At 36.9% G+C, this 21752-nt stretch overlaps 2 protein-coding genes across 3 annotated transcripts in view; both read left to right on the top strand.

Annotated features, from left to right (window-relative positions):
• Positions 1–3134, top strand: part of LOC111446258 (conserved oligomeric Golgi complex subunit 3) — a 26285-nt gene extending 23151 nt beyond the window's left edge. Inside the window, exons 22-25 of the mRNA XM_023084987.1 lie at positions 224–316; positions 974–1093; positions 1469–1569; positions 2647–3134. Of these exons, the coding sequence (XP_022940755.1) occupies positions 224–316; positions 974–1093; positions 1469–1569; positions 2647–2779 (447 nt within the window). The 3' untranslated portion in view covers positions 2780–3134. The remainder of the gene's footprint in view (positions 1–223; positions 317–973; positions 1094–1468; positions 1570–2646) is intronic.
• A 1156-nt stretch (positions 3135–4290) lies between these two features.
• The window catches only part of LOC111443619 (phosphoinositide phosphatase SAC3-like), a 21661-nt gene continuing 4199 nt past the window's right edge, over positions 4291–21752 (top strand). The window contains exons 1-11 of one of the 2 annotated variants that reach the window (XM_023081525.1): positions 4291–5076; positions 5622–5826; positions 5913–6078; positions 9690–9912; positions 10302–10378; positions 14790–14977; positions 15054–15151; positions 15352–15485; positions 15638–15742; positions 16458–16821; positions 19014–19135. In XM_023081525.1, coding sequence (XP_022937293.1) covers positions 4885–5076; positions 5622–5826; positions 5913–6078; positions 9690–9912; positions 10302–10378; positions 14790–14977; positions 15054–15151; positions 15352–15485; positions 15638–15742; positions 16458–16821; positions 19014–19135 — 1874 coding nt within the window. In that variant the 5' untranslated portion in view covers positions 4291–4884. The remainder of the gene's footprint in view (positions 5077–5621; positions 5827–5912; positions 6079–9689; positions 9913–10301; positions 10379–14789; positions 14978–15053; positions 15152–15351; positions 15486–15637; positions 15743–16457; positions 16822–19013; positions 19136–21752) is intronic. The other variant, XM_023081533.1, reaches the window with a different exon arrangement.

Here is a 21752-nt window from a genome sequence, read left to right on the forward strand (position 1 = left end):
TTTTTTTTTTTTTTTTTTTTGTCCTCTTATTCTTCTCTTTCTCTTCCTGTATGACTGGCGCTAGCCAAAACAAAATCTACCCATACAACTCTAAACGCTTGGATTGAGTATGAATTTCATACGCTTGGATTCCAAAAGTTTATTTTTTACTTACATTAATCACTCATTGCTTGCCACATTTATTTCTCTTGCAATGAACTTCTGCTATTTATCTACTGTGCAGGATCTGGAGAAGAACCTGAAAGCGACTTGTGAAGAGTTTATTATGTCTGTTACCAAGCTGGTTGTGGATCCCATGCTCTCATTCGTGACCAAGGTTTGTCATCTTTCCTAATGCTGAAACCGACCTAGCTGCTGGTTTAGGTTGGACCTCTGGGCTCGGTTATGGATACTAATAAGGGATGCTTCTTGAGCTTCAAGATAATTGACCACTTCTATTGATATTAATTTTTGCTATTATAGATGGGTTTTTTTTCCCCTCGTCTTTAAATAAAGGGAGGGTAACCGACTCTACCCATCCAGAAGTTCTCTCCTTTCTTTTTCTTTATTGTAACAATTTTTCTGGTATTCATTCTCAAGCCCATCAATCCTTCGTCTAAACCCTAAGAAAAATATTATGCCCTATTATTTGAATCTTCCTCTGGTAGGTGGGGGATAGATTTTAACCAATCCTTTGGAGGTTAGAAACCCGATATACCAATTTTGAGAAAACCTACTTGGTTTTGGTTTGGCCTATAAAACAGCGATATGCTTAGTGTATATGAGAGCCTTTAGGCCTGTAAAACAGTGTTTGGTGCGAGGGTTGGTAAAACCTCATTTAGTGAGGGCTTGCGAAGCTTAGATTAGACTTGTAAAATAGTCGCTGTATTCCAGGACTTCCTGAAAGGAGTTTGTTTTCTTCTTTAAGTTTAAGTTATGTATGGGGATGTTATCAAATATATGACCCTTAATGTTGTTAGTTTATTCTTTGTAGGTGACTGCTGTCAAAGTGGCGTCAGGCCATCAGAACCAAAAGTTAGAATCAATCTTGGAGAAACCACTAAGGGATCAAGCTTTTGCCACTCCAGAAAAGGTGGTCGAATTAGTTCAAAAGGTATGTTATATAACTAAATGAATGAGGAAAAATCAGTAGTATGAAAGGTGGATTCTTTTAAAAAAGGCCATAGATTGGTGTCTCCCTTTTCTACATATTTCAGTATTTTAGAATTGATCTTGTCTACATTAAAATGTGTATATGTCTCTGAAATTACTATGTGCAGTCTTTGAGGTGCAGCTAGAATGCAAATCTCTCTAATTTTGTAGGACTGATCACGTGATTAAAGATGACATGACCTGTTTCTTTCTATTTTTTCTGTCCCAGGGCCATGTTGCTTTGACATTAAATTGGTAGTGCCATGTAGATATGAGGAATTAGACTGACTTGAAATATTTTAGCTTATCTGATCGTATTTCTTTCCTTATGAAACAGGTTAATGCTGCTATTCAGCAACAGCTGCCTTTGGTTATGGAGAAAATGAAACTTTATCTACAGAACCCTACCACAAGAATGATTCTTTTCAATCCTATAAAGTAAGTTGATAAAATTTTTGAAATTTTGTAATTAAGTTGGAGTCTGACCATGGAGCAGACAGACTTTATTAGAAATAGCACATATTTAGGTTTGGATGCTTGTCTGAGCTTGAAACTAAATATGAATGTCACCTAAGTGACTAAGGAGAGTTCTCTCCAAGAAGTCTATTGAGAATCTGAATACAAGACGGCAACTCTCTATTCATAAAGAATTGAAAAACTATGTATTAGAAAATATGAAAAGATATTAAATGGAATTAACCAGAGCAATATCTAATAAACACTAATCCTACTACATCAGCTAAATCAGGGACCTTTAGAATATTTGGTCAGCCCAATCTTAGATGATTTTTCTTCTCTACCACAAACTTCCACATTCTGGGAAGGGCTATGTAATAGTTACAGTTCGTTCTGGGGTGGAGTAATGATATGAGGTCATAGGATATTGAAATCAGAACACTTAGAATCCAGGACCTTAAGCTTACAAATCCTAGAACACTCAAATCCTTTGAGAATCAATCCTAAGGTTTTGGTTAAATGGTGGATTGCCTTAAGAGCAAGTACAAGTTCCTTAGCTCCAAGCTTGAAGAACATGAGAAGATGATCAATCATACTTCAATATTTGTTGCATATATCTTTACAAGAATTGCAAAGGTTGTAGGGAGCTCTAAGCTTAACAGCTGGAAGGCACATTCTTTATTTTATAACGATCTGTCGTTTACTACCAAAGGTATGGGGTGGACTCAATCGATGTATGAGATATCAACTCATACTTGGTTGATTCACGTCCCTTTGTGTCGGGTCTAACAAGCATGTTAATGCGCATGGATGTGCACAAAGCCTAAGATGGAGGCTGGTTTGTGCTATTCTAGGTAACTGAATTGAGATCATTTCTTGGGTTGGCTAAGTATTATAGGCAATTCAACACCATGTCTTTTATATCAACAATATCTCATCCCTGTTCTTGAATTAGGTTTAACTCCTATCAAGGTAATTTTAGGTGTATAAACAATAATGTGTTTGATTTGCATGCTCTTACTAAGCAATCAGCTAAGACTTCACTCCGGATTCTCGCAGGGTAAACATAGTGGAAGCTCATCTACAAGTACAAAATTTGCTCAAGGCAGAGTACTCTTCTGAAGAGATAAAAGAAGCAATCAATATGACTCCCATACATGTTCTGCAAACTCAACTTGATATTCTCCTGTAGACTGCTGGGCCAAGTTTGATTCTCTCTGTAGAAATTCATCACCAACAGTGGCATCCATTGGCGGAGTTGGCAAATGTTTATTCTTTGTGTCAAGGTGTTGTTTATTTGTGGGGGAAACAGGTTTCTGGAATGATATAATATGGCGTAGCCTTCCTTTATGTTCTTATATTTGATTAATGTATCTAGGCCATTGCCACTTACAGTTGTAGTTGGTGCCTCCTTTTTTAGAAACATTGCTTGGGAAGTCGAACTTTACATGAATAACTTAGTTTAAAAAACTTGTTCTACAATCATTGATAATATGCCACCCACGGCACAGTTTGATCATTGTTGAGATAACCTTAAATTTTTTATACTCAATTCTATCTATAATTGGGCAAGGATATGTATGAATGGAAGGAAGAATGTTACCAGAATTTTGGAGTTCACTCTCTCTTGTTCAAGCTAAGACCTGTGTTCATGGGTTTAATTTGGTTTGAGGAGCTCCACCATAGTGTTGAAAATTTTCAATATAATAAGCTGTGATTAGTACTAAATTACCGTTGTAAGGATATTATTTTTCACCAGCTATTGTAAAGAGTTTTTCATCATCCAATCAATATTAGCTAAAGAAAAAACGACGAGTTGAATATAGTTAGAAAGCAGGTTTCCTTCAAATAAAGGTCACGAGTTTCACTTGGTGATGGATAAAAAGGGAGTTGGTATTAAGTTACTGAAATTAAAACATAGAGGGATTAAACTAGAAGGTTTTAATTAAATAATTACAATAATAATAATAAAAGCCATTGGAATTAGTAACTCCAAGCATCGAGTTTTGGTTTTTAGATAATAATGTATGAGTTAACCCATTTCTTCATGTGTTTGGAGATATTGTGGAAGTAGATTTGAATATCGGTTATTTATTTCTGCTTTTTTCATGGAATTATAAGCCTACGAACTTTTCCCTCCTTATTTGAAAACATAAGAGCTTTATAAAATTGTCTATTTCATCCGAGACATTGTTTTCTACATCCTTGCCAAGATTGTCGTTTCCCTTAATTGCTCGGTCACAAAATGAATCCCCGTGGCCATAGTTTTTGTAGTTTTGTTTGAGATAAACACAAATTAAAAAAGAAGAAGAAGAAGAAGAAGAAAGAATGAAAGAAAGAAAGAAATATAGTAGACTAATAAGAAGAAAAGGTAGAAAGTAACCCAATTGGGCGACAGATATTAATTAAGAAGAAATAAATGATTGCACATTAATACGTTAATGGGAGAGGCATAAGGGTGAAGTTTTCATGTTATTAAATAATGTCCCCAGATCCCTTAATTATATTTTATTTTTGACTTCATTTATTTATTAATAGATCTATTTATTTATTTATTAATAGATTTATTTATTTGTGGTCTCCGGACGGCAGGGTCACCCAAATTGTGGTCGCCATTCCTTTCCCTCCCCTGCCCGAGGCTGCCCCTGGATCTGCCCGGACCTTTCTCCTCCTCCTCCCATCTGTATCTCTCTTTAAACTAAAAATTAATGACACACTCCACCAACAATAATTACCTTCCTCCTCCTCCCCCTCTCCTTCCACCTTTCTCTCCATTTTTCCCTCCTCTCTGAAAGCCTCCATGTCCCTGCCTCTCCCTGTACATGGATATGCGTCTATTTCTGTACCTTGACGTACTGTCCCATATGGAGTCCAACGCTGTTTTGTTGCCTTGTTCATAATCATCTGCTTTGCCTTCGTAATTGAATCATGAATTATACCATCAAGAACAGGGCGTTGTCAGCGTCTCAATCAACCCAACCATTCTGTTTTTTTCTGAATTCTTCAATGTTCATTTCGGGATGTTGTATTTAAAGCAGCCTAACCTCGTTTTGGGGGGCATTTAAGGTGTCGGCGGTTGTGATTTCCTTCTTTCTCCCTTCTGGCTCTATATGATACGTTGTGAGGTGATATGATTTGATATCATATCCTCTTTTCTTGCTTCTTCTATTCAATTCTATTCTATTCTATTCTATTGTTGATTTGTGCTGTTCTGTGATTTGCATGCCCTTCTCCTAGTTTCCCTGAGCCTGGGCCTGTGGTGCGAGGCTCGGGGGATCTGTAAATCTTTTCTCAAATATGGCTTCTTTAGAGGCCGACCCCTTCTCCTCCACCAATCCCACCGCTTCCTCTGAGAATAACTCGTTCTCCACCTTTCCACTCCCATCCCCTGAAAATGATGCTTACTCCAACTCTGCTGCATCTTCTGATGACCTCCGTTCTGCCTCGCCTGCTTGTATGCACAAATTCAGGCTCTATGAGACTCGATCGGTAACTACTCTTTTGTTCCCATTTCTTTGTGTTCAATTCTACTTTTCATATGGTTGTTTCTGGAGTTAATAACTGAGCTTGTCTGGCTTGTCAAGCCACTGTTTTTCTTCCACAAAAAACATACATAAAAACATACTTATGCATCTGTTTTCTGTTGTGTAACTTACTACTGCCCAAATATCCACCCGTTTTCTACATGGACTACTACTAACTCTAAAAACTTTTGAGAGATTTCTCTTCTGTAGTAACGTTTCTGTGCGTTTGCTCATCAATTTACCACGATGCTGCTATTTATGTTGTGTGTTATATTACTGAGACAAGCTGCAGTGGCATTTATAGACAAGTTCCTCTCTGTTTTATTTTTCTTCCTTCCCTCTAAACATATTCTTTCTTCTGTAGACTGTAGAATCTTGGTTTATTAAGCGTTGAAGAAACGTTAAGTTTGTGACATATGTCGCTTCTTGATGTGGTTGTCTAACTTTATTTATGTATTTGTGGTAGTATTCCTATTTATGCATCTTTTCTCGGTAAAATTTCTATTCTAGAAATTTTACATTGTAGGAAGAGACAAGAGTAGAACATATTGGAGAGTGCTCAAAATTGATAGGATGGATCTGTCGGAGCTAAACATTCGGGAAGATTCTGCTGTATATACTGAAAGTGAATGTTCTGATCTGCTGAGACGCATACACGAGGGTAATAAATCTACAGGCGGACTGAAGTTTGTGACCACTTGTTATGGTATTGTTGGTAAGAGAAATCTTATGAAGTTTTAATTTTGCCGTAATACCTGATATTCTATTGCAATATCATCATTTTCTCTCCTTTTGCTCTAGGGTTCATTAAATTCCTAGGACCCTATTACATGCTGCTTATTACGAAGAGGCGTCAAATTGGTACGATATGTGGTCATACTATATATGCTGTTTCCAGAAGTGAGATGATTCCACTTTCAAATCCAGCGGTTCGGTCCAACATAGCCATTTCAAAGAATGAGAACAGGTTCTTAGTTAATTTCGTTCCTTGCTGTTTATTTCTAAGTGCCACAGTAGCAAGAAACAGCGATTTTGCTCATAGTGATTTCGTGGCTCTTATTCCTAGAAATTAAAAATTTAAAGTTTTAGAATTCTGTCATTTCATTTTTTCCATGTAATTTTTTTGGGATAGGGAACAATTTCAATGATAAAACGAAATGATGCAAAGACAAACCCCATTGAATGACATTACAAACAACTTATCCAATTGAATGTGAGAATTTTAGTGAAAAGCAATAACTTTATCATTTTGTGAGACTCTCCTCCCTCCTAGGGGTTTTGTCTTCCATTGTTGATGGGAGAGTTTCACTTTGGGGAGGGATGTCCAAAGGCTTTTTCTGTAGCGCCTTTTTGTGTTTAGTTAGTCCTTCCCAGTTGATATTTTCTCTTGTCTAGGGGATGGGTAGAGGCTTTCAAAGATTTTAGACATGAAATACTCCATTGACCAATGCCTGATCATTTCCCTATTGGGCTGACTTTAGGCCCTTCTAAATAGGGTCCTTCACCCTTTAGATACAAAAAATATTTTATTGGAGGCCTTGAATTCCTAGTGTTTCTCGGTCTAATGCTTCAACAAATGATATTGAATATTCAAGTAACCACTATTTATTGATGTTGTTGCAAGTCTAAATTAGTTTCCTATTTTTCTTATTGATTTTCATAGAGTTATATAGAGTTGTATGCCCCTTTTATAAAGAAGGAGGGCTGACTAAATCTTAGATACTAGTATCAATAAATATGAATAAATTCCCAATAAATCTAAATAAATCAAATCTGAATAAATGCCTAGGTAAATCTAAATAAATCTAAATCTAAATCTAAATCTAAATAAATCTCTAACTTAGCCTTAACGTAGGATATATTTGTATATTCATTTGTTGTTGCATAGTATCTAGGAAGATTTACTATTACCTATAATAGGAGTTGACAAGAAGATGCCGTTTTCTCTCTTCCCGTGACTCCACCTCTCCTCTCCTCATGCCTCTCATAAACATCATGTTAGTCCTCTCACCATCGTGCTGATAGCTATGGCCTCTCGTAAGATTTTGTTGACAAGTTTAGGACAAAGTTAATGGAAAGGTAATTGAGTTTCATCTTTAAAGAATTTTGGCTATACTGAGTCGTTAGTATGGATTGTTAATAACATAGAAGATCTACTTTTCTCCCCTAGGGCTCAGAAGTAATTTCGAGAGAAGCATTGCACCAACAATTTTACATGAATCTTAAAAACCTCCAACGAATGAGGAAGCTTCATCGAGATAACCAGAATTTTAATAGTTCTGACTGGACTCATTTTTAGAGTATGGGTCGATTTTCACTCACTCTTGATGAAATTTCTCCACGGAAAAGAACAATCGTCCCGATTGATGAAATTTGGGTCGTTGCTTGTGAAATATGGTGGATGAGTTACTTTTGGTTACTTCACATTAAAGTTAACGGTTTGGAACACCACAACAAAGTAAGATAAAGAAGTGAGTGTTTTTTGTGACCCAACCAACTTGAAGGGAGTGTTTTACCACCAATATTCCACACATGGAAATAAGCTCCGATGTTGCAACACATATTTTCAAAGGTGAATAGAGTAGAGCCCCATTTATCAAAGCCAATGGACAAGAGGATGGGATAGTGGTTGGATGTGGGTATGTCAAATATTTTAATCACAGCACCATCAAATTTCTCAAGGACTTTCCCTATAACGAGAAAACAATACATGATTCTAAGATCCAGGGCATTCAGGAAGTTTGACCAAGTAAAAAGGAAATTCTGAGTAGGAAGATCGGTTAGGGAAGCTTGCTCAATGATATGATTAAAAATATGCATACTTCTAGTGATTTGACCTTCATTAGAGTGCTCAAAAGACCATTGGAGCAAAGTGGAGAGATCATTTAATTCTTGCCAAAAGTGGGATCTTTGTGTAGATTTGGAAGGGCCATAGATCCCTGTTAACCAAAATGAGGCCATTGGGGAGAAATAAGCAAAGAGAGGGAGGCTGCACCTTTAGTAATATTCAAGATCCCAAGGACGGGTCATTCCACATGATGGTGATTCCAGCAAAGGAACCTAAAGCTATTCTTAGAGCTCCGAAGGGAATTGATGATAGATCTACACTTTTACTAACTTTGTCTCCTGTGAGATGACTTTGGTCGGGTTGTGTTTGAGAATGAAGGACTTGATGAGCGCACACTTTTGTCATGAGCCCAAACCCCTGACATTTCATGAAAGGATAATCATGTAGGGATAGTCGGCCCACCAATTCTGCTTGGAAGAAGATTTGTTGTAATTTACTGTAGACACAACAAAATACTATCTTTGTATTCTACAAACTATTTTTTTAAACTATTCTGCCAAGCAAGTTTTATTTTTTCTAAACTAATGAACTATGGTAAATTGCCTCTGCTTTCTGCATATAACCCAAAATCATAGGGAAGTGTCTTGAATATACTGAAACTTACATGTACTCAAGCCCTTCCCAATGAGTACGTGGGTTGAAAACCATTTAGTCGAAACCTTGTTCAGATTCCACAAGTGAATACATTATGCAACTGTTTCTTAACATGTTGCACAAAGTGTGAACAAGACCTCAAGTTGCTTTTGGTCACAAATAATCCGAGTGAGACTTTTGATCACAATTGACAAGTTCATTGGGGATATATTCATGTAATCCGTTCTAGTGGAGAGCTAATCAACAATCTACAAAGTTGACCAATGTTGGGAGATATAATCCCTCCTAGTTGCATGAATGGGTGATTAATTGAGCTGACACGAGAGTCCTATGGATGGCGAGAGATACCTGTCCATTTGCAGGTAGATTCATCTGAAGGGCTCCAATTACCAAGGACTTTCTTAGTATCATTCAAAGTACTTATGATTTCAAACTATGTCGAACCATCTTCAGTGAGAAAAGAAGCAGTGGCTCAAAAGGGTAGCTGCTAAAATCACGGATAAGACCCATTTTACATTACTTTCAAACCCCTTCCAGAAATCAAATTTTCGGATTACGAATCTCTCGTTGTAGCCTGTCACCAGAGTTCATTCCTCTCGAGCCAAGAATCCTTTTCAAAAATGGTTGAGAAGATCGAGAGTGGAAAGTTTTTGTGGAAGAACTAACAAGTTCTATTTTTCCGAATACAGTTTTCTTGTTTTAGTCCCTAAATATCCTGTAAGCTTTTGGAATGTTTTAATGCTAAAATTTATAGTGATTGTTACAAATTCAATCTTCTCAGAGATAAGTTTGTAATCCAAGTTATAGTTGAACAAGAAACAAGACCAATAATTGATATAATAAGAAAATGGCTATTGTTCAAAAGATACAAACGCCACCACTGATTGAAAAAAATAAAAATATAACAGCAAGCAACAGAAGACAAAAAAGAAAAAGTACATAACAGAACATAACACCACAAAAATAACAGAACATCCAAGTTATTTATTTTTGAATTTCTGTTAATGGCTTATGTTAGTGATTTTCTGCTAAAACAAAGAAATAACTTTTGCCGAAGGAAACTGAATTGTGGGTTTACTGCAAGCTACATGACTTAACTAATCTATTATTTATTTGTTACTTGTTTCTTGTCTTAGATACAAGAAGCTCCTATGCTCGGTGGATCTCACGAAGGACTTCTTTTTCAGCTACTCATACCAAGTTATGCGTAGCCTTCAAAAAAATATATGTGATAATGAGACAGGCCATGCCCTTTATGAAACCATGTTTGTCTGGAATGAATTTCTGACACGTGGAATCCGAAATCACTTGCATAACACTATTTGGACGGTTGCTTTGGTCTATGGTTTCTTCAAGCAGGTTAGTAATTGGTGCTGCTTGGGTGCTTTCTCTAATCATAGGAAGGAATAACTTAGTCTATGGTCTTGGAAGACAATGCCTGATTTCATCATTTTTTATTTTTTATTTATTTTTTATTTATGAAATCTTATTTTATAATTAAGCAAACAAGGAGGTGGGAATTTGTTATTTACTGGATTAGTATTTTTTTTATATGATATTTATTGGATTGGTATTGGTAACATATGATTGAAGTTGATGGTGTTTATTCAATACGGCTCAGTGGTAGGGCACATAACTTCGTTATTTATTGTTTTGTAGATTATGCAATCACTTGGACTGTTTTCTGGCATTTGTTTGTTTAGTTTTTGCTTGGGTCATTGAGTATCCTTGTTCTTTCTTGCTTACAGGCTACACTATCTCTAGATGGGCGAGATTTTAAGTTGACCCTCATTGCTAGACGTTCTCGCCATTATGCTGGCACAAGGTACGGTCTGTTGGGCTTTCTCCCCTCAAATTTCTACACTTCTCATTTGATTATATGTTGGCAAGAAATTTTTTTGCCTTGTTTTTCTTTTATTTATTACTTATTTTGAATCAGAGACCAACTTTTCATCGATATATGAAATGGAAGAAAAAGTTCAAGGATACAGCCTAAAAAAAAAAAAAAAAAAAAAGAACCAAAAGGGGAGAAAAATAAAAAACACCAAAAAGAGCCAGCAACAACCTAAAAAAGGAACCAAAAGCGCCATAAAGAAAAACCAAAATACAGCATTCGGGCAAAAACACCATAAGAAAAAACAGCAAGCTAATTTAGCCGCAACATGGTCACAGCTTTTCTATTCTGGAAAATCTGATTAGAACTAAAACCCTAACTCAATCTTTCATCGCTGTCGATCATCCATTGTGAACAAGTTTCATTTGGAGCCTTTATAGTTTTTGTCACCGTGACGAATTTTCATTCAGGATGTGAAAAAAAAAGGAAAAAAGGAAATCTCGAAGTCTTTGAAGAGATCCACCAACATTTACCTGCAAATTGCTTTTGATTTGGATATTCTTTTGCATTCTGCCTATGCTACTGCTAGAATAGTCCCGCAAGTTTTATGTTTCTTCTTTCTTCCGCAAGAATAGTTCTGCAAGAATTTCCATTAAGTTTCTATACACCACCCAGCCGACAATCAGCTGCAAGCGCATATCCAGCTGCAAGAATAGCTCTGCAAGAATTTCTGTCCTCCCAGCCCATATCCATTCGGCAATCAGCCGCAATCCCATTTCCAGCCACAATCAAAGTCAGCCCATATCCATTATGCTTTCAAATCCTGGACATAACCACCAAGCTAATTCCATACAGCAATTAGCATATTACAAAATTCCATACTGCAAGCTAATTCCACCCAAAATTCCTAACATTAGTCGGCATCGACTATTTTTGAAATCCAAAACCCTTAGTAAACAATTGAACGTAAGGAAAGGAGGGGTCCGAACTAAGATCTCCCAATTCTTCAAGGTGGGGCTTCATTTCTCGGATGGAAGAATCACCTTAAGAAAGACGGCTATGGAAAGCATACTGCCATGGATGCTCTGATCTACTTAGGTGTTGTTCTCAGATACCTTGTTCCTGAGATTTTTAAATTTGCATGGAAACACATAACAAGAAAAACAGGATAAACTTAGGCATGTTCTTCTAGCTGCGAGGAACGATGAGGAGCTCGAAATATTGCTTCAAGGAGTCACCATTGCAGGCGATGGAGGTCTTCCAAACATTAATCGATTCTCCTTGAGAAGTGAGTACTAGAGAGGCAAACAACACCTATGGATGTGCTCCAATCGGAGTGAGTACGAGAGAGGCGAATGGAAGTGCTTCAAGAGGAGTGGGCACGAGAGAGGGGAGCAGAGAGAGAGGAGCAACGCCTGTGGAAATGCTTGAAGGTGTGGAAATGCTTGAAGGAGAGTGTTGAAGGAATGTTTTATGAGTTAGTATTCAAGCTGAGAATGAATGATATTTATTACTAAGCTTGAGAGGAAGTATTGAAGGAATTACTTTAATTTAAGGAATATTTGTGTAGTCTCATTAAATAAGGGTAGTGGTCTAATTCAATGTAGGGATTTATTTAGATTTATTGGTAAGATTTATTTAGATTGGATTTATTGTTTCCTAGATTTAGATAGTCTTTCTCTATTATAAAAGGCACATGTACCTCTTTGAAATTAAATAAGAAAAACGACAGACTAATTTAGACTTGCAACAAAATTGACATAGTATCAGAGAACCAATAAAACCCTAGTTGCCTCCGCCATCACCACCGTCGTTGCCTAACTACCATCATCAACTACTCTCACCTTTGAAGATCTCTTTATGCATGGCAACTCCACCGATGCACCTTCAATTGTCTCTCTCTCATTGCATGGAAACTCCTCGTGACAACAACCTTAAAAAGTTATGAACTCCTCTGCATTTCCTTCGCGACTCTCTCATCTCTCACCACTGACGAATGACTCCTTCAACGCTAACACCAACATCTCCATTGCCTACGCTTAGCTCTGCCATTGCTGATCCTATTTGTTGATGGTTTTTGATCTATATCGTCTCTAACTATTGTGCTTTTCATTTGTCTTCTTCTCTTATCCGTTGATTGATTTTTCTCTAATATGCCTTCTTCAAAATCTAATGAGCCAATCTCCAATGGTCAAGAGGGATACGATTCATCATCACTTGTCCATATCTCGTGTCACAAACTGAATGACCACATTTATATCCAATGATCACAATCAGTCACGATGTTCATATGTGGCAAGGGTACGAATAGCTCTTAAAGGAGAATGTGCTGTCGAAGCAATTGATCCAGAATTCAGGAAGTAGAAAGTAGATAATAATGAGAACCAAGCCAAGTTCTTTGCATAATGATGGGAAAATTAGAATCAGTCTCTACCATCTTGGAAGCTTTTGGAATTGTTACTCGCAGTTTTAACCCAATGTTACTCCGTGACAAAAAGCAAAAATGAGAGAGACCTGAGTTTGAAAATTACAGAAAGGTGGGTCATATAAAAGATACATGTTGGAAGCTACAATGGAAGCCCTTTGATTGGAAACCTAAGCATCGTAATGATTGTGATGGTGAGCCTATGTGGCTAATGTTGTTCAGAGTCGACACCAATTAGTGAAGAACAAATAGACATACTGCTAAAGATCAAATGGGGGAGTTATTGCCGAGAGTTAGTGAAGAGTCTCTGGGGAAGAAGAAAGGTGGAGTGGGTAGGGTTGGACTCAGCGGTAGAATCTGGGGGTTCCTTATTCTTTGGGATGGTAATTTGGTTAATTCCTTAAAGGTTGTTAAAGGGTTATTTCTATGGCGGTTTCCTTTGATCTACCTAGGGGTGTGGTAGGGTGAGTGTCTAGAGTGTATGGGCCATTTTGGCGTAGAGGAAGGAAGGCTTTTTGGGAAGAGCTTGGGGACTTATTCGGTTTGTGTGGCTCTTGCTAATGTCTGGCGGAGAATCTAATGTGATTTTCCCTCTTCAGTAGAAGACATTGCGTGGTAGAGTTATGGGCTTGGTGACAGCCTAATAGTGTCACTGAGGAGTGCAACCTTTTTGATCTTTTGTTGGTGAATGGGAGGTTTACATGGTCAAAGAATAAGGCTTGTGTAGAATTGATAGTTTTTATTATCTAATTTGATGCCGTCCTTAATGTGGGACAATTTTTGTTGCCTAGAGTAACGTCAGACCATTGGCTGTTATGTCTTGCGTCTTGATTTGGATCTCTGAATAGGGGTTCTGCCCTTTTAGGTTTGAGAACATGAGGTTGGTTCACCCTTCCCTTAGTGTTCTGTTCTTTCTTGGTGGTGAGTGGAGGTTTTGGTTGGGGAAAGGGTTTCACTATGGGGGAAAGTTGCAGGCTCTTAAAGGGGTGTTAAATCCTGGAATTGAGAGAGGACCGTTTCTCTAGCAACGAGTTTGACCTATCTTTTAATGCTTCCATCAGCCTTGCACTTCAATTTAAAAAACCACTTGCATCCCATAGTTTGTTTCCCTCTAGGTAGATTTGTCACTACCGTGTGTCATTGTCTATGTTTGACTATGATGGCAATGAAAAACACAGACGTAGCAGTGAGCACAAGTTGAAAATACTTGTTGGATTGGTCAGAAATGAGAGGTGGGAATGTCTATCTTCGTAAAGATCTCATGAATACAAATGATAATCACATAACCAGGCAGGCATGGTGGTCGATGAGGAAGAAAAACATTTATGACGTGAATGATTCTGGCAAGTGTTAATGCTTTTGACACTTTGGGGAAGGGTAAAACTTGAAGGAGGAGTTGGTTTCTAGAGATTGAGGGCACCGTTTGATGATGATGTTAGTGTTTCGATAGTAGTGTTGATAACAACAGCTAGGGCTCCAACGAAGAGTTTTTTAGCCCAAACAGCAGCCCTTTGTGTCATCTAACTCCAAGGCTCATCAAACTGCTCCGTTACCATTATCAGAACCCAAGTAGCTGAAGTATATAGAAATATAAAAGATAATGGAATTACAATATAACTTCCCAGTAAACAAGGTACTTGGAATCTCGCCTCTGCCTAAATCAACTAAAAATTGATCACCTCTCTCCATTCCCAACTCTTCTATTTATAACAAACTCCTAACAGTCTGTCTTGCTAATTACTATATTATCCTTGGCTATTTAGTCCTTGTATACTGTGATGTCCACAATTTCCTTGTTCTAATTTGTTTCTCATATGCTTTGCAATACATTATCTATTTTGGTGTCTGGGTTGATGCAGAGCTTTGCCACCTGAAACTGGAATACTGTTTCTTTAAACCTTCTGTGGATCAAATGCTGCCAATTTAATCGAATTATTTCAGTTTGTTTTGGTTCACTAAATGAAGTCTATCTTGTAGGTATTTGAAACGAGGTGTGAATGAAAAAGGTAGAGTGGCAAATGATGTCGAGACTGAACAAATTGTTTTTGAGGATGTCCCTGAAGGGGTTCCTATGCATCTAAGTTCTGTTGTCCAGAATCGTGGCTCAATCCCTCTTTTCTGGTCACAGGAAACTTCGCGCTTGAACTTAAGGCCTGATATTATATGTATGGCCTTAATTCCGTTGTACTTATTTGCAATTAGCCCTTGCATTGTCCTTTGAACTCGATTTTGTTTTTCCAGTGTCGAAGAAGGATCCAAATTATGAAGCAACCAGACTTCATTTTGAAAATCTTGCTAAAAGATATGGCAACCCCATAATTATATTGAACTTGATAAAGGTACTTCGTTTAAATTGATATATTTATGCTCTGATAATACTTGCATGGATGGTTAGCATGCATTGGATGGAAGATGAATCACGCTGTGTTATGAACCCAAGTGAGGGAGAGAGGAAGAATACTAGGGAAATCTGTAATTGTTTTCAGGTCCATGCTTTGAATTAATCAGTCACAAGGTATTTCGCTTTTTGTGAAAACAGACACGTGAGAAGAAGCCACGAGAATCTATACTTCGTGCAGAGTTTGCTAATGCTATTGACTTCATTAATAAGGAACTTTCCGAGGAGAACCGTCTTAGGTTTCTTCATTGGGATCTGCACAAGCATGCTCGGAGGTCTGTGCCTTGTAGTATGAGTTTAGGAAACTTGTCTAGAATTTTTCGTTGATGTTTTTCTTCTTGTGGCATTCTATTTGTTTTCCTTTAGTTAAATTTTTATCTGGAGAAAGTCTAACTTCAGTTTTAATATTTCTCCTTTCAACTTCCAGTAAAACCACAAATGTTTTACAGCTTCTGGGGAAAGTGGCTGCTTTTGCATTGACGCGTACAGGATTCTTTCATTGTCATGTTACTCCAGCTTTAAGATCTGAAAGGTATTCAATTTTCCCGATATTTGTGTATTTTTATTCCTTGATTCAATGACTTTCTTGGCCATTTTTATGATACAAGCATATATGTGAACTTTAAACTTGAATACCTCAAGTATCTCATCCTCGTATCAATGAAATCCAGCAGAGTACTTCAAATCAGAAGTCATGATACGTATCCATTATTTGCTATCTTGTAATGTCACAAATCAATTCATTACTTGATGAAATAAAATCCATTATGGAAGGTCGTGAAATACGCTGTTTTGTACTCAAGGCATATAATAAAAGAAAGTTGATCCTTTTATCTGCAGCTTCCAACTTGATACTAGTCAAATAATCTGATATGCAGTCATCTTGGCTGGTTACGTGGATATTCTAACATTGTTCATAGTTCCTGTTTCTGTCTGCTAACATGCTCCATGCATGCCTACTATATTTAATCTATTTGGCCTTATCTGCAAAGAAGGTTTACCGGTGACCAAAATTAATATCTATATATGATTGGTAGAAGTGATGGGTTGGTTACTGTTCCTGTGGATATGTATACTTTTCTTTTCCATGATTCTGATTTTGAGTTGGTGGTTTATCTCTCTCCCTCTCAATGTAAGAAATGAATGAAATATTTTAAACAATGAATTCAGTGTGGACGGGGAGGGTGTCACTTCTTTGGTCTTGAGTCTTTCCTGGTGACAAATTTTATAAGAAAACCATCTTGCAGGAGTGAAGGAAATTGTAGCTTATCTTCTCAGTTGCATTCAGACAATGATATTGAAGATGCTGCTAGCATGGAAAAGCAAACAAGTGTCGAAAATCTTGCTTTTAATGGAAATTGCGTTATAAAACAGCCAATATTCCAGAGTGGGGTGCTGAGGACCAATTGCATAGACTGCCTCGACCGTACAAATGTTGCACAATATGCATATGGGCTTGCTGCTCTTGGACACCAGCTTCATGCCTTGGAAATCTTAGATTCCCCCAAAATTGATCTTGATGCCCCTTTGGCTGACGAGTTAATGGGATTTTATGAGAGGATGGGTGACACACTCGCACACCAGTATGGTGGCTCAGCAGCTCACAATAAGGTATGTTGGATTGCTGCCAAAGTGCTCCCAACGTAGGAAATAAAATTCTATCTTCTCCTCCATTATTGACCTTTCATTGAAAAAATAAAGAGAGACTAATGTTGAAAGAATACAACCGCCACAAGGGAGGGAAGAAGATGACAACATAAAGAACAAGACCAAAATGAGAAAATAAATACAACAAAGGCCTAAAGAAGAAAAGCAGGGCATAACCCATCCATGAAAATAAACGATAAAGAAGGAAAGAAAAAACAATCCAAATGATAAAATCCAGCAAAAGGCTTTAATAGAGAGCTCCAAGATGAGGCCAAAAGGCAACAAAATGACAACAAAGAAAACATCAACAGGTGTTCGTAGAAATTATTGGCAGTTAAATAGAATCCTACTGCATCAAGACCAAACAAGAATTTTATATACCAAGCCCAAAAAACTTACAAAATATTTACTTACACCTATAACTCTATATGTTGGATGAAACTTGAAAGAGGAATATCTCTAAAACCTCTTATATGGACATCAAAGACAAGAAGTAAATTAAAACCTATCTTATGGTCGACCGACCATGTTCATTTCTTACTGTCAAATACCCTAAAAGATTTTACTCTAAGCTATCAACCCAGGTAATAGGCCAACATGTGCTACAAAAATAATTCCTCCAGTTTGTATAAATCATAAAAGAATTATGGTTACAAAAATATTTGGAGGAAAGAGAAAAATGAGACAAAATATGATAGAATACTTGCGCTATAATTTTATAAATAAGGGACGAGATTAATATACTCGTATTTACATCAGTGTACAAGCTTTAACACTCCCCCAAAGTTGGAGTGTATATGTTAATTGTGCCCAATTTATTACAAAAGAAATTTATTTGCACTCTAGTTCAGTTTTTGTGGAAAACCTCTCCTAATATCTCTCTACTCATTACATATCCCATTGGCATCATATATTATTGTATTTTCTGACGAATTAATGACAATCAAGTTTTAGTTCAAGTTCATTATGTTTGGTTTGTTTGTGAAATGTTGGGTTGGACCTAATATGAAGAGCAACCTCACTGTCATACCACAACTTGATTGGAATTGCTGCATTGAAGCCTAACTCAGTAAAAAAAAACTGATATATCTACCAGGGGTAAACTTCAGTTCGGTTCGCTCGATTAGATTTTGGTATTTGACATCAAACCAATGTTCAAACAGGGGAAAATTGAATTTCAATTGAAGCAGTTGGTTCAGTTTTATTTGGTTTGGTACTCTAGGTTTGGGTGTGAAAGAGGGTATGCCATTATGAATCAAATGAAAGGTTGGAGAAAGACTCTCTTCCAATAAGGAACAAGTAAAAAGTAAATACTAACATAAATATATATAATTAATATACATGTTATACTTACAATATAAAAAGAAATCCAATAGATTAGTTAAATGTTAATCATCTCGATGTTATCCTTTTTCTTCAATCAAACTGGGGGGCTTTATGCAATTAATGTGTTTAGGTTGGAAATATTGGAATCCCGGGGGAGTTTGTAATCTTTGACATCCTTGTAACTCTTTACTTACCAATAAAAAAAAAATCCCCCAAAAAGAAAGGGTAATGTTGAGGGATATAAATACCTACTAAGACTGGGACTATGACATTTGTATCCCTTTTGAACATATAATATCCTAATGAATGTATTTCGTGGAATTAGGGATCTAATTTTGTAAGTTGAGTTAAACATTTCAAATAAAACAAGTATAGCCAAATGCTTTTGATTTGTTAGGGAGTAGATACTTGGTAAAAATAAAATATAATGCGGGATCTTATCAATGCTATCATGAAACAAGCTGTGAAAATTGTAGAAGCGCAAAGATGCCCTGGAATGTACATTTGAAAACAGTCGTGCTCTTGATGAAACATATCTGTTATTTCTTTCTACAGCTTCATTCTTCTGGATTTTTTTTTTTTTTTTAAAGTTAAGCTGACTATATAATGCAATGAGATGATTTTATTTATTTATTTTTCATTAAAATATTATATTTCAGCAGTTCTATTATTCCCTTTTTGAATTCCATATTTACTGTGCTTCCACGCATGAATCGAAATATCATGCTTTTTTGTTTTCTTCTTGATCTGAGGAATAATTCTCGGTGGCAAAACTGTGAAGCCATCATTTACCATCTTTCTAAGTCTTCTACATCTTGGGTGCCAAATAGATATTCTCCGAAAGAAGGGGACAGTGGAAAGCAGCGACACAGTCTCAGGAGTTCTTCAGAACTCTTCAAAGATATTACAGCAATGCCTACATGGATTCAGAAAAACAAGATGCTATTAATTTGTAAGTTAATCAATGAAAAGTTTTGTTTATTGTCAAAAAAATAAAAATAAAAATAAAAATAAATAAATAAATTGAAGTGTACTGTTGAGCTTGGTACTTCGGTCCAGCAATGAAGTTTATCCAAGAGTCAAGGTGCCTTGGTCAAGGGGAGAATTCAGATATTTCCTCTGTAGATTTTCTCTTTTCGTCAAATTGATCACTCATTGTTGTAGACTAAATTATCACATGGCATGTTAATATATAACTGTGTGAATACATATATATTCCATTGGTTTTAGCTCCAGATTGTATTTAAATTTTAAAAGAAGATATACTTAGTAGGATAGTTGAAGTAGCAATAAAATTTTGGTCTATAGTCAATGCCTTTGCAATGACAAGAAAAACGTGAGTTCCTGGAAACAGAAAGAGAAACCAGATAATAATTGTTGGGATTTTAGAGGAAGAGAAGTGATGTATGTCTCATTTTATGAATGGAATTTGCTATATGCGCTTCTTTATGGAGTCTAATGCAGTCATTGTGAGCAAGTATGGACCACACCCCGTTTGAGAGGGTCTCATTTGTTGGTTTTAGGTTTCTTATTTGAAATCCTTGAAAAGCTATTTGTTCAAGCTTCCCCTCTTTTTCCATGCATGAAATCTCCTATCCGCTTCTCTACAAGGTCGATTTTCTTCCTTTAGACCAGGCCAAGCCTTAAGGACCCCTACGGATCATGCACTGGATCCATCCGGCCCGGAATCCAATGAACCAATGGTTAACCCTCTTTTTTTAGTGCTTTGCATAGAGAGGGAAATTCACGTTTTTTCCTTAGAAGAAAGGTCCTCAAAGCCTCTTCATTTGAATGAGAATGATGAAGCCCACAATCATCGAGATTTGAGAAAGATTTAAAACTGAAGCCTCCGAACAAGAAAGCACCTTGGAAAGAGCGCGACTACTAGGGCACAATCCAAACTTGGGGCCTGTTCCATTGGGGTTGGCTTAAATACTTATTTTTGGGACGATTTTTGGGCTCTTTGCACCATTTTCCCATGTCTTTACCCACCTTTCTGCTATCAGGCTTCATTCTATGGCCTCGATTTTTCTTTTTTGAAGAAATTCCAACTCATCATCAGCTTGGGTTTCTGTTATCCTTTATTAGATGGGGAGATGACAGATGTGTCAGCCCTTCTTTTGCTCAGGAGGGACTCATGTTTGCACCCGTAAGACTAACCTTTTTTGGATCTCTAACCCTTCTGGAAACTCTTCCTGCAAATTTTTCTTCCAAATCTTATGCAACTCTTTATCCTGCCATTGAGCCTCTTCGTTCTTTTCTTGTATGGAGGTTAATACCCCAAAGAAGGTCAACTTCCTTGCTTAGAAAATTTTGCGTGGGAAAGTAAGTAAATTCCTTTTAATGGCATCCAAATTCATCCCTTCTTTTAGCTGGGGTCACATTGGTGCATTTTGTGTAGAGGAGCATCGAAGGTTGACAGTATCTTTTGAAGCTGTTTGTTCACTTAGTTGATTTGCGTCCACTTTTTGGAGTCATTTGGTATCTTTTGCATGTAGTCGTGCTTTCCATCCTATGATGGAGAAGGTTCTTTTGCATTCCCGTCTTGGGATAAGGGATAGCCCTTTGATAGACTAACTTCTTTGCTATTTAGCAATGACTAGAGAGAAATAGTAGAATTTTCAAAGAGGTTGAAATATTTTGGGTAGAGGTTTTGGATGTCAATAGATTTAATGCCTCTTTTTGGACTTTTGCAATAGGGATTTTTGTAATTGTGTCAGTTAGGTCATATCATATTGGATTGGAGTCCTTTTCCATAGCGTTCGTTCAGCTCCTTTTGTTAGCCTTTTTTTTTTTTTGTGTGTGTGTGTGTGTACCCTTGTACGTTCTCCAAGTGATCATATTCTCTTTAAATTATCCCCTCTATCCTATTTGAATTGTTCCTTCTACAGTTGAGGATTGAGTATGTGCTTCCCGTTCGAGTATGGAATCTGGAATCTTTATATCACTAATCAACCCAAAAACGTAAGTGGATAGATTATGGGAAATTTTATAGTATCAACCCTTTAATCCTCCCCCTCACTTGTGGGTTTGAAAATTTGTAGAAGGCCCAACTAGTGGAAATCGATATTAATTGGAGAGGAAACAACTTTACAAGTGTTTGGGTTCAAACATAGGAATCCTTGGTTTGATACCATGTTACTTCATTGCAGTCTTTAGAAGATAAGGGTAGAAGATGCCGATAACATATATTCAAATTTTCTATTTGTTCCATATCATTCATAATTTGTCAGTGCTCTGCGTACTTTATACTCACATTATTGGCCACATTGTTTGTGTTCATAAAAGTGTCCACGATTTTTGTGTTAATTCCTCGGCAGTATTTGAAATCTTCTGTTGACATCATGCTTCAAGTATTATAATGTTACTATACGCTCCATTGCTGGGTTTGCCTGGTCTGATCGTTTTGATTCTGCTTGTTTGAATACTACTTCATGGCGTTGTCTCCGGCCTTTTGCTGGGTTTGCTTTATTTGATATTAGCCACAATTGGCATGTTTTCATTCTTCCTTTGTAGCTTTCTTACTTCTGATTTTTTTTTTTTTTTTTTTTTCCTTTTTCAAGTTCGTA

Source organism: Cucurbita moschata, unplaced genomic scaffold (genome assembly GCF_002738365.1).
Source record: "Cucurbita moschata cultivar Rifu unplaced genomic scaffold, Cmos_1.0 Cmo_Scf00001, whole genome shotgun sequence".
Classification (NCBI taxonomy): Eukaryota; Viridiplantae; Streptophyta; class Magnoliopsida; order Cucurbitales; family Cucurbitaceae; genus Cucurbita; species Cucurbita moschata.